At 36.8% G+C, this 13,742-nt stretch overlaps 1 protein-coding gene across 6 annotated transcripts in view; it reads right to left on the minus strand.

The window, feature by feature from the left end:
- Positions 1–13,742, minus strand: part of PPP1R13B (protein phosphatase 1 regulatory subunit 13B) — a 62,487-nt gene that overhangs the window by 4,738 nt on the left and 44,007 nt on the right. For 2 of the 6 annotated variants that reach the window (XM_042866917.1, XM_042866874.1), the window contains exons 5-13: positions 13,385–13,486; positions 11,916–12,090; positions 11,375–11,571; positions 10,057–10,221; positions 9,103–9,283; positions 7,189–7,347; positions 3,852–4,021; positions 2,487–2,988; positions 1,236–2,002 (exon numbers count right to left, since the gene is read on the minus strand). In XM_042866917.1, the coding sequence (XP_042722851.1) occupies positions 1,236–2,002; positions 2,487–2,988; positions 3,852–4,021; positions 7,189–7,347; positions 9,103–9,283; positions 10,057–10,221; positions 11,375–11,571; positions 11,916–12,090; positions 13,385–13,486 (2,418 nt within the window). The remainder of the gene's footprint in view (positions 1–1,235; positions 2,003–2,486; positions 2,989–3,851; positions 4,022–7,188; positions 7,348–9,102; positions 9,284–10,056; positions 10,222–11,374; positions 11,572–11,915; positions 12,091–13,384; positions 13,487–13,742) is intronic. The other 4 variants (XM_042866892.1, XM_042866884.1, XM_042866911.1 and 1 more) reach the window with 4 other exon arrangements.

Here is a 13,742-nt window from a genome sequence, read left to right on the forward strand (position 1 = left end):
CACAATTAAGCACGAGGAAGGAAGTTTTCCCTTGAATTAACAGAGGTGTCAGCAGCAGGTCTGTACCAAAAAGCTTTGCTGGGAGAAAAAAGTCTATGAAGCTCTTTTATGTAACATTCAAGATGACATAACCAGAAGAAACATCCTCAAGATTGGAAACACATTTAAATGCGTTTTGAGAATAAACTGTGTACTTTACAAGTGTCTTTGCTGCTTTTTGGGAAAAAAAAAAAACTACTAATGAAAGCTTTGTGGAGCACTTTAAGCCTGCAGAATCACCAGACTTGTTTTCTCCTATTAGTATGGGTATTTTACTTTAAAAAAAAATAAACCTCTCACAGTATGAACAATATGTGAGTATGAACAACATGTGTTGCTAGCATATCCCATTCTTCCAGAAGTGTCTCGGCCCACGCATCCTCATGCAAAATGCACACAAAGCCCTGTGCACACTGCAGTCAAATTATAAAAAGAATGTAAGCTCTTTGCAGAACCTATGAAGCTCTAGGTGAATCGAGAAGCGGAGATGTGCCTTGAAATCAGTGTTGCAGTGAGTCATGTTAACAAGAAAGAATAAATTACAGTTTTTCTCCCTACCTTCAATTCTCCATCTGCTGTAAACTTTGCTAACAACAAAGTCAACTAGTATTTAAAAGATTTTGGTGCAGCTGGAGGAGGAACTTTGAAAGCAATTCAAATAGAGACAATCCATTAGAAAAAGATTCCTGCTAAAACAAGTCATCTGTGTTGCTGTTAGATTTGTTAGATTTTAGAGCCCTAGTCTCTACTGAGAGAGGAAAAGGAACACACTTCTCCCAGAATAGCTGTTTCAGCTTGTATGCTAATTAAGAATTTCCACTGCAGCAGCTTTCCCATTGGTTCATACAGTTATCTTTGCAGCCCTGGGGAGATTAAAAAATATTTTTAATGGTGCTTCATCTACCAGCATTAGCTCTATGACAAGTATATCCCACAATAAGTTATCGCCTAAATTGCACACACAGCCCCACACTGTGCATTTATTTTCCATATTAAACGGGCAGACTCCTAAAGAACCTGTTCTATCAGAATACTATTTGGAGTACCTTTATTTGTTCTTATTTTACTTTCTTTACTAAATCACAAAACTTCAAGTGCAAGTATGCCAGTTAGCATAAGCTTAGCCTCTTCCAGTTATGCTTTAGCACACAGTTAATTCTGCAGTTGACAAATTTGCCCTTTTTTTAGTTACTTACTGGAGGAAGTGGAGGAGGAAGAGCAGGTTGCAAAGGAGCTTCCTCTTCTGCTGGAGAGCTGACCTCAGGCGTGGGACTGGACGACTCTTCGGTAGAAGGAACTATAGCAACGTTGTTGTTGTTATCTTCAGTTGTCTCGGATGTTTGATTTGTAGTTTCAGTGCTTATCAGTTCCTCAGTTGCAGGGGAAGGTAATTCATTATCATTGGCATCTGATGAAGGGGGTGGCTCATCAGGAAGGGGAACTGTAGGTTGCACAGAAATAGGTTCCTCGATATTGCCATTGGTACTAGCGTTACCATTATCAACATCTGCTAAGATACCTATGAAGTCCTGGGGATTGCCTGGCTGGTAAAAAGGGGCGCTTTCTATTCCTCCAGCAAGAGTATTAAAGCGTTGATACAGTAATTTTTGTATATTTGGTCCACTTGGGCCTTCTGGTTCAGTGATAGAACTACGCTTCTTTAACGGCCTAGGAGCGTTGGCCAATTTTCTTCGCAGAGCTTCAAGGTCAGCATCGCTTTGATATCGCAGGGGTGAATGCACAATGGGAGTGAGCTTAGTAGGACTGAGAGGGCGAGGAATGTTTTCCACATTGCTATTTTCACTGGGTGGTGGAGCATTTTCCAGCTCTTGGTCTTTTTCAGAGACGTCAGTCTGAGGCTGAGATTGTGGCTGTGAGGAGGTCTGGGCAGGCAAAGAGCCGTGAAGGAATGGCAGTGGTGAGGGAGAAGTTGAACCAGATTGTAAGACAGGTTTTCCATAAACTGAAAAGAAAAAAAAAGAAAAAAAAAAAAGATGATGGAATACAGTGAAGAACTATTTCCAAATTACATAATGAAATGTTTGCAAATACACTGTATGGTTTTGTTGCTATTTGTTTGACATCAGAACAGAAAAAAAATTACACTGAATCTACCAAAACGAAAACACATAGTCAGCTGCTGGTGATGGCAATCACCAACTCTCTAGACGTGATTTTTTCAACTTATCTATAAAAAACCAGAGTATCCAGACATATTGTTCTAATGGTATTCTGTCTTTAAATAAAAGGTAACTCAATGTATGCTTGTCACCCCGAAAATAAAAGGCATTTTTTTGTTGCCATACTGCATACAAAAATAACTTTTCTTATAAATTTAAGAGGTTTCTCAAACAAGATGCGATTTATACAAGTATGTAAACTAAGCTCAATAAATACATTTCAATTGCTTACTGCAAAGGTAAAAAGCAAAGTGACACATATTGTACCTGCTTTTACTGACTTATTTAAGGTGTTATATACAGCTTGTTGATAATTCTTTGGTGGCGTTGCTTGCTGAAGATACATTGAGTAGATGGAACTGGAGTTCACCGTCTGTGGCCCTTTTCTGGGAGACTGAGGTCTTGATCCTTTATCAGCTAGAAAAGGTCTGATAGCCACAGTTAAAGGGAGTTCTGGCCTGCCGTCTCCTCCTGGAAACAAGGGGGGTCCAGAGGGTTGGTACGTAGGGCTAGGAGGTACAGAAATTCTCTGCTGGATTTGCTGTGAGGAACTGGGTTGATGGACGCTGCTTGGCGGCGGAAGCGGAACAGGTCTTTGTCGATTCGCTATACTAGTTCCAGGTCTGGGCAGACTGCCGTCCTTCCTTCTTTCTAGAGAATTTGTAGAACCTGTTCCTAAGGGAACTGGGCTTGGATAGGTCCCATAGTTTTGAGGCAACTGCTTGCTTACACCGGGAATCGTTGGTGGTACTTTCCCCAAGTCAAGACCCTATATAAAACAATAAAACACTATGTACCACTTAATTACATAAAACACTTGTGAGCAAGAATACTCCTCTTTCAACAGAACAGACTAATAATCTTGCGTGGCAGCATACAAGTACTGTGCTCCTTAATACTAAAAATTCTAGTTGAATTTACCACAAGACCTTACTGTATAAAAGCATCTTCAGTTATAATAAATTAAGCAGAATCCAGAACCATCTGAATACTTTCAAAGCCTAAATGACCAGCTCTAGCTTCTAGATATCAGTACCTATTTGATAATAAGTTTTATAATGTATAGTGTGATAATATTGACAGTTTAACAAAACAATGTAAAGGCAAGGTCTACATTTTTTAAAGAATACAGTGTTAAAAATTCATGAAGTTCATTAAAATTCACATTAAAACTAGAACAACAGTGCAGACAGTCAACATCAGCTGAAGGATGGATTTAATGGCATTTGTTGTAAGAAGTATTTTTACTAGAAAAAGACCATGTTGAAGAAGTGGTAATCTACATCAAGGAATAACAGCAACAAAATATTTGAATTGGAAAAATAGGAATGTGGGGAAGATTAGGACAAGCAAAGCGGGAGAAAAGAGAAGATCGGATATGTGAGAGAACAGGAAGGAACACAAACTGCTAAACTGGAAAAAAAAACAAAACAACCCCAAACCCAAAACAGAACATGAATTGTAAATGTAGTAGAATGGAAAAGTAGAAATAGAAAGGTAATTCATTTGTAATGTTTTAAGTAATTATCAGAAGGGAAATGTGTAGATATGTGAAGCAAGTTCAGCTATAAAAGCCAAAGGTTCATGATTTTCGCAAAACAGATCTATAAATACACCACAGAGGAAACTCACCAGCTTATCAGTACTTCCTAATGCTGAAGCTGGCAAAGGTTGACTGGATATTGTTCCTTGTTTTAAAGCAGTATCCATGCTCGATTCTTTCCAGTCTGTGTTGGAGATCTGAGGGGGTTTTACCACAGGGGCTGAGCTCTGCTTAAGTAGGGGCCAGTTTCCATCATTAGCTTGAAAACAGATGGAAACATTAGATTTACAATACAACCATTGTAAAGAAGCAAAGCAACATCTAAAACAGCAAGTTAGATTACGATAGGATTAATTTGATTCTAGAAATCAGATAGATTGTTATGTTCGATTCCGAAATCAATACTGAAAGCCCAGTTCCTCTACTTAACACGATGTGTGTTACCCTTTGGCACACAAATTGTAACAATTCTACAGAAAAAAAAGACAGTTTAATTTTTTGTGTCAGTATTGCACATTCATTCTACTATTAAAAGGCAAACTCAGCTTAGAAAAAAAAAGTCCTCACAGAAACACTTCAACATATTTCTTTTGATACCAACCAGAAACACTGTTGAATTACTCCACGTGTTAAATCTATGTAAGCTCTGTGTGGATTTATTCCAAATGTAAACTATTGTTACTGGATTCATTGATTCATAACAGGAAACAAAAGCTCATCTCAAGAATGTGGCTGAACAAAGCCATACATTCCTCTGCTGGAAGTGACTGTTAACTTACCTTTTGTTTTTCTCCTCTACACACTCACCTGATCAGCACTGCCTCGGAGACTTAATTTTAAAAGAAATGTTTAAATTAATCTGATTAATCTGATAAGAAGTCACAGTGCCAAGATACAAGTCATGGGCTTTCATCTTCAACGCATGAAAAAAAATCACACTTAGCTGTATGTAAACTGAGGCAACAGATCCTTAATGAATCCTAGATGCTTCGATATGTTACTTCATTAACTGGAGTGGACTGCCTGCTTTCTGTTCCCAAGCAAGTGAGCTTCAATCATCTCACAATTAGATCTGTTTTACAGTAACTACACAGATCCTTGGTTAGATTCCAAGGCTTTGATCTGCCTCTGAAAGATTAAGCTTCGTATTTCTCTGAGGAGATTGAGATCACTTCTCCTTCCCTATTCCCTAATTCCCTGCAATTATCTCAGTAAAGCACTTTGTATAACAATCTGTCACACATAACTAACTTCACCAGCAGATGACAACTAAGGTGAGGGGAGAGTTACTGAGATTTCTGGACCCCACAGTAAGCCAAGGCCAAATAAAAACCTGGTATTTAACGACAACATTTCCTGTTTATTTTCAGTTTTAAGTACTTAGAAAACAGAATCAGCAAGACTATTTCTAGGATTCCGTGCCATTCTTTGTTTAGTATAGATAGCAGTCTAAGCATAAGATGCGAAGAAATATCCTAATTTCACTGAATATAGCTTTGGCACACTATTTTCTACACAGGAGCCTTATCCTCTTTATTGAGCATCGCATTTCTTCCCCCGACTGAAATGACAAGCTGAAGATTTCCGGCCAACTGCTACCCAGTTTTTCACTGTATGAATGTAAATTCATTCTATGAGCTCACACGAGGTGTGTACAGACTGTTCCAACATACAGACTGTGTACAGATGTTCCAATCATATCGTTTACTTTTAAATGAAAAAAAAAAAATTAAAATTATACCTTTGCATATGAGCTACCCTACTGTTTTTTAACCATTCACAATTCCAAGGAATGGTCTGCACATATATAGTAAGGCAATAACCTTTCAAATTAAGATCAATTATGTTTCAGTTACAAGAAAGAATTACTTTGGAGCAACATTATTTTTGTGGTTGGTCATTTAAATAGTAGTAACATTGACAATATAGTACATAATCCACAAATCACCATTCCAAGTTGCAAACTGTCAGGAAGTGATGCAATGCAGTATCCAGGAACACAAACTGTTGGGTTCTTTAGTTTCTTGTTGTTGTTTCTTTGTTTTATACCACCCATCTGGTTATCAAGAGCCAGACCAAAAGATAAGTCTGTCTAAACCCTTTTACCCTGAATAATGGCAATTTTTAAAATTCTATCTTACTATACAAAACACTCCATAATTGTAGTAAGCATCCTTAGCCCTTAACTTAGCACTTAAAGAAACAACAGCAAAAATCCTCATGAATTTAATTATCTTACCCGCATATACAAGCTCATACTCTGCTAGAAAGACAGTTACACAAAATATTTTTGTAATCCTTCTCTTTCCAGATATGATCATCCCTGAATTCTGCAGTAACAGACTGTAAATAAATTCAGACTCACTCTCCTCTGACTTCTCTCTTTTGTTCTTACATATATGAACATCTGAGTGTAACTGTTTCCATCTTTACATCCTTCATATTACAATCTGCCAGACTTGCAATTAGCATGCATTTCCTATGAGTGCTCTTTCAGAAACTCCCACAACTCCAGCTTGATCTCACGCACTTTACCAAGCTGCTGTTGCAATTTCCAGTTGCAGTGCACTGTGCCAGAGGTTGTGATAGGTGCTCAGGAGGCAACCAAACAGCAACTGCCTTCTGGCCTTGGTTTGGCTGAGCTGCTCCCAGACACACTTAGCCACCTGATGGCAACACCCTTTTGCAAGTCCTAACGAGTTCCTGCTCTTAGCTCTCTGGTAGCCATTTCAACCAACAGGTTTCATTTTATCTTCCGAAGGTATCCTGTTGTCTACCTGCTTTTAAGACTACCTAGCACCCAGTGCATTTCAACTCCCACCAAACACTTTTCTATTTACATAAGTAAGTCAGTGGCACACATACACACAACAGTCCTTGTGTACTTTCTCTGACTTCACCTAAAAATTATTGTAGGTCCAGTTCCGTTATACTTACTACAGCAAGTGAAGTGTAAACCAAGTAATAGCATTTTCATCCTATCGAAGACAGCAAGATTCTTGCTACTGACTTGGAGAAGCTGAGCTTTTATCCCATCTCCGGGGCGGGTGCAACACAGAAACTTTGCATAGAATAGGTGAAGTTAAACATGTATGTGTTATATCTATCTAATCTGAGACACAGTAAAACATGCTTTGCTGATTTATTGCCACAATTTTTCTCTCCATTTTTTCCCCAAGTTTTTTTCAGTGAAGAAAACTCATCTCTAGTATACTACTGCAGTACTGTAAGAATGAATTTGCTGCAAATCCCTTTCCTTCAATGGTGAAAAGCAACATCTAAACAATTTTACACTTCAACAGCATCTACTGCATAGCACAACACAGGTTCTTAAGATGCTGGTTAATACGCATCTGTATGCAAGAGCTCAGATGACCATATTAAAAACGGAATTCTTAGCTAGCCAAAGATCTTCTACGGACTCACAGTGCTGGGTGTCAAAGACAGTAGGTGCCAGACGGATGACATTGTGAACGGCAGACTGAAGAGAAGTGGGAGATGACAGAATAGGATCCGCTATTATGTCTAAATCAGAAACCTTCCAGGTGTCTGGAGATTTTTTCACACACCCCCAGTCTGTTTCTACTGGACACACCAAGGCAGATCCAGTTACACAGAAAAAGAAAGAAAAAAAAAAAAGTGGTGGAGAAATTATAACAATGACAATGGAGAAATCAGAACAGGAGCACTGAGACAATGACAAATAAAAGCATGACAGCTGGAAAAAAATATCTCACTTTTCTTCTTCTTGGGAGAGTATATAATTCTCCTTACATGAATCTACCAAAGGACATTCTTCAAGTATACTCAGAATAATAAGGACAAAGTCAGTCCTAAGGTAGAATAATTACTTTTACAAAAATCAAAGAATTCTCATTCACAGATTCTCATAACATTGTGAATTTCGTCTGCAAGTAGGAATATGTATCTTGCAAAGCTAATATTTGTAAAGAGGTGAACTATTTGTTGCTGGTGAACTAAAGTTATGAACTGTTCCTTCTATATATAGGGGAAGAATCCACATGTCCAAACTCCACACAGCTGCAATTCTGCCCTTTTAGTCTCACAATGAAATACTTCCATATTATTAAGATTTTTCCATAAAATTGCGAAGATTAGATTTCTATCAAACTGAGGATATCTTTAGATCACTAACATCAATAGAAAACATGCTTTTGCTGGAGGTTCAGGTCTTCCTCCTTGTTTGGAATCATGCTGCAAACTTTGCTGGAGTGCCCAGTTTTAAGTACTGGAATGCATGTGAGCATTTCAAAAGCTCTGCTGGAGAGGTCATCCCTTACCTTATTTTCAGATCTCTCCTAAGAGATCATGAAAATCAAGTCTTGAGGTTAAGATTGATAGGATCATGAATGTTTATTTGTATTATGCATGTTTATTTTCATACATAAATCAATGAATTGGATAAACCAGTAATTGTATTTATTTGTATTAAGTAAATGAAGCTAGCCACTTCTTAAGAAGTGTGATTTTGTTAAGATGTGACCACAAGCATGCTTTACAAAAATGAAATCTTAAGGCAAAAATGTCACGATCTGCTTTTGTCAGCTTAACATAAAACAAAAAGTGTTCTCTACTTTACAAAATAAATAGGTTATTTATGGGGGACATGGGAAGCAATTTCGGATATCAGTTATGTCTCTGGAGGGACAGCTCTGTTACTAATGAAAACAGATACAAATAAACAGAATCAATACTAACATTATTCCATGTCAGAAATGCCTCAGTAAGCACAAATTCTCCTATCTCAGTTGGAACAAATACCTCACGTAGCCTTATTACATTTTCCTATTTGGTCTCCTTCTGAGAACTAATATTATTTCTACTTGTTCAGTAGCTTTGTTTTACTTGATAAAAAACAACATACCATAAAGAGCTGTTTATAATATTGTTTGCCACAAAGTTATTTCATTACTATAATCAAAGACACAAAAATGTATTAAAGACAGAGCAGTTAATTCACAGAATATGTAAAGGAACATGCGCTCCTTTTATTGGTGTGTGTACCACAAAGTAAAACTGCAAAGAAAATACTCTCCTTCTTCTTAGGAAAATTAATGAACTGAATAAAAATGGCTCATATCAAGTGAGCAGTGCCCAGTCCAGAGAAAAGTACCGACGACATATGATTCTACTTTTACTGCTATAGAGATTGTCCCAAAACAGAATCTTCCTTATTACTCCTTTCCAAACAATGTATATTAATATATTAATACTTAATATATTTATTTACTTTATGTACTTTATTTACTTTATGTATTTTATATTTATCATATTTTTTATATTTTAAAAAATATTTTACATACTTATATCAACACTTACCAGATTTTGATCTTCCATGTGTTGCGCTAGAAGCAATGGTGAGAGTCTGTGGTTTGACTGGATCTACTGGCACAGCATAAGTGCCAGCACTTGGAACTTGGATGTAGGGTCCCACTGCTGCCACCCTTCCTGAAGCACTCAGAGATGACTGGGGTGATGAAGTTCCATTAATACGATTCAACTAAAAGTCAGAGAAATTGAAACGTGAACTTCCATTTAATTTAGGCATTCATCCATCAACTGGAGGTCTACATTTAATTAAATACAACCATGCACTGGAGCTAATTCACTTTAAATAAATTGCTATACTTAATGCTTCTATGCAAAAATGGAACTAGAAAACCAAATTTTATTCCCTAAAACCAACTCCTCAAAAATTAAATTTCTCAGTAGTTGACATGAGGAAAACTGTTACTGTATAATGTTTCTTTACATTCCACCTTTCTTGGGCAAATTGATCTTTTTTTTTTTTAATTATTATTATTTTCTTTTTTAAGTCAACATCTGCAGCTGGGAATACATATGGAAATCCAGAAGTGATCTCTAGAGGAATGGTCTACTTTGCAACTGATTTCTAGTCAAAGTCTCAGACAACTATTAGGACTAATGTCATCAGACCAGTCACATTTTTTATAAGTTTTCTGCTCCATGGCAAACAAATGAAGGACAACCCACCTTTTTATCCTGTTATGCTTTGAAGTACAGCCCAAAATCATGCTTTCTTTTCTACAGATCTAAGCTACTATAAATTTTAATACAGTATGGTCTGTCACATAAGGAAAAATAAAAGAAGGTACATTCTGTCCGACAGTTTTCTCGTATCTGTGGAAAACCTTAAAATAGTTTTAAAATGCTTGCTACTTAGCTGGGAAAAAGTGACATGCTATGTAGTCTATGTAGTTTTAATAGGCTGCTGATAAACTAAAGTGTGGCCCTTTTAATAGTTTATCTTACAGGAATGTTTTCTTTTTGACGTGCCTCAACTTTTTTCTTGTATAGTCGTTCACGCAGCTCGTTGATTCGCTTGTCCATCATTGCCACTTCCATGTTACGTTTGTTTAAGAGTTCTTTCTGCTGCTGGAGCTTGGAGTTCTGCTCCTGATTAAGCCTGTTCCTAATCTAAACAAATAAACAAACAAATAAATACAGACACACTTTTAGGAAAGTTATTTAATTTTGTCTGTTACCTAGTTTGTTTTGCCACAGTGGCAAATTGAATATCACTGAAATGTTAAGTGGGATAAAACTTTTGACAGTAATTATGCTATTGATTCAATTTCCAGTTCCACATGAAATTTGGATGAGTGGATAGGAAGTTAACTGAACTGCAAGGACTAGATGCAGATTTTCCTCTCTATATGGAAATTAAACTGAATCCTCCAAAGCAGGTTTCCAGCAAATTAGGGGATGAATTACCTTTACAGTTTGCCTTACAGTTTAAATCAACTATGACATCAACCATGACATCCTTTATAATAATTTTATTTGCATTCCCACTGGCATTTTTTCATGCCTTCAGTGGCAATCATTCCATATTAAAAAATAAATAAATCCTGAGGCAAGTTTAAGTCTTGAAAAACGTGTATGGGATCATTATGAAGCACAAGTAAGAAATCTTAATCAATTGAGCATCTTTGCATTTAGAAATACATGGAAAGCAGATGCACCTTTTATAAACTGAAGGAGGAAAAAAGGACCTATATTCCTAATTTCTGAAAATGTGAGACAGATTGTCTGGTATGTTATGTTTGCTCATGTAAAGAAATGGTTAGACTTATCTTGAAATTTAAGTTATTTTTTAATGCTAAATATATATTAGATCTGTTTCCATGTCACAGTAGAGTATGTGAATAAATTTTAAATCTCCAGCGCTGATATGTTGTCACATTAATTATTCTGCAAATTTTCTACCAAAAAATGACAAAACTTCAATGTGAATGAATATTTAATTACTGACGTGAAAACTACACTGGAGATGAACCAGTGTTTTTTGAGAAAGATGTATGATAGCAGCACAGTGTATACTGGAATATTGTGCAACTACAGTGCACTACAGTGTAGCAAGTGAACACAGTGCAGCCTGTATTTTTGATGATTTTGTTAAAATGTTAGTTCATGTTAATTTCTGATATAGCCATGACCTTACACATTAATAACATCCCAACACACCAGTTTTATGAGACTGTAGTACCAAATGCCTATCCATAATGGCAGTAACATGACTCTTCTTAATCTACATCTGTCATTTTAATTGTGTCTCTGTGTTACTTACCTGTAGCTCTTGATATAATTTTTTTAATTCCACTGCTGCAGGTCCTGTTACTTGTCCATTGTAAGACTGAAACCCATTCAGTTTCCCTTTCCTTAAGTCTTCCAGTTGCTGGGTAAGCTGATCCACTTTCAATACTGCAGCCTGTAGCTCCTGCTGCTTTTCCTGGAACATGGCACTTATATGCTCAATTTCAGTTGCTAAAATGAATGAGATAATAATAAAAAACAAGTAGAGGGGAGTATTAATTTATAATTCTCTAAGTATTGGCAAGTACAACACACTAGTTTTAAACACAGTATAAACATTTAAAAACTTACAATGTGTTGGAAATTTGTTGATGTTTATAATAGTTACTGATCACTTAGTCTGATCACTTGTTCTGAACAGGAATTTACACCAAGTATACATTTTCTAGAAGCATGGCACCCTCTCTATGACAAATAAACATTCCATCTGAAATCCTGTAGCATACACACCGTTACACCAGTTATACAGTGAACAGACAATGAAATAAATAAAAACACTTAGAAATTCTGCATACACAGATTGCCATTCATGATCTTGCTATAATCCACTTGTCCTCTCATGGCACGGATTTTTTTCAACTTTGTCTCCTGGGTTTCAACGCGTTCTTTCAGTTTTTGAAGCTTTTCACTCTCTGACACAGACTGCTGCTGACGACGCTCCTGCTGCTTCAGATAACGTAAACGTTGTTCCTAACAGAAGAAGATTTTAGACAAAATGTACTTATCACCCATTAAAAAATGGTACATACATTAAAAAAATGGTACATACATTAAAAAAAAATGGTCTTAGTAAAACCCACCACTATGATTGGTGTTTTTTTGTGTGTGTTTGCTTATTGTTATTTGTTCATTCTTGCTTTCCAGAAATCAGAAAAAGTTATATCTAGTGAAAACGTACGGCGGTCTTCCTGAGGAAAAAAATCCTCTCAACTCTTGTTTTAAAGCACAGAAATACACAAGTTTTTAGACCAAATATACATATTTACATATTTACCAAATTTACATATACATGCAAAAGAAGCCCTGGCCTGAACCATCAGACACAACCGTCTGGCCTCTGGCATTTGGTTTTGGCTGCTATTAACCCTTTTCCTGCTGTAGCAAAAGGAACTTTCCATAACTGTTATGAAGCTTCACAAAATGTGAAAGTTATGCTCCGTCTCTGAACGTGTTCAAGGCCAGGTTGGATGGGGCCCTGGGCAGCCTGGACTAGTATTAAATGGGGAGGCTGGTGGCCCTGCATATGGCAGGGGGTTGGAGATTCATGATCCTTGAGGTCCCTTCCAACCCTGGCCATTCTGTGAAAGTACACAAAATACACCCAACAGACGAGTCTAAACAAGCTGATCTACCGAAAGATAATGTTTCAGATCTAAATAACAGTCCTGCCATTGGTCACATAATGGAAATATTTCTGTTTCCTGTATTAGTTTCATTAAAAAAAAGAACAACGGAATTGTTATATTGATTCCTTTTAAAAGATGCTGCATTGTACTCCAAGCATCCAAGGCACGTGGCATTTTGTACTACCTGAACTATGTCAAAAACATTAAACTCACTCCCCACTCCAAAAATCTACTCAGATTCTCACATCTCATAGATTCTGGAAACATAGTAGATGAATATATATGAAATGGTATCTCACACCTGGTACCTAAGGTGAATGAGCTAGTAGAGATGAGCACAGTCAAGTGCAGTCTGCCAGAGATCACAAAACAGAAAGAGGTAGAATCTAGCAATATTTTTACCAAGATACATAACTATTGGCTTGACACATTATCATTTGACATGCTATCATTTACAGTGAAATGTTTTTACATTGCCTAGCTAAAATTAACTTGGCAAAACAACAGATTTCTCAAGCTCCTTTAACTTATGTAAAATGAATTAGTGCATTTTCCATATCCAAGCAGACTTATGTTTGCTTATGTTTAAGTAAATTGCATTTGTTACAAGTCTCCATATTTTGTTTGCTGTTAATTACCTTAGCAACCAACATTTGCTGTTGGTTTTCAATCTGCTGTTGTTGTCGAGCAGCCATATCTTGAAGTTCAGAAAGAGTGAGTTCAACGCGTGGATTCCCGACCTGCAAACCAAAAAATGTTACGTCAATACATGGAATGTTCTGACACTAGAATTTTCCTCAACAGAGGAGGCTAATGCCTCATTCCAAGCTCTCAGAGGACTAAAAATGACAGATATCTATTAGGGAATAAGGAACCTCAGAGCAAAAAAAGCAATAAGTGGAAAAGCAGAGGAAAAGGAACACTAAGAAACAAAGCACAGAAAAATGTCCTCATCTTACATTTAACTTTCCTAAGATGTGTAAAATTGGCATTCGC

The sequence above is a fragment of the Lagopus leucura genome, unplaced genomic scaffold (assembly GCF_019238085.1).
Source record: "Lagopus leucura isolate 7727_CA_CO unplaced genomic scaffold, USGS_WTPT01 Super-Scaffold_1, whole genome shotgun sequence".
Classification (NCBI taxonomy): domain Eukaryota; kingdom Metazoa; phylum Chordata; class Aves; order Galliformes; family Phasianidae; genus Lagopus; species Lagopus leucura.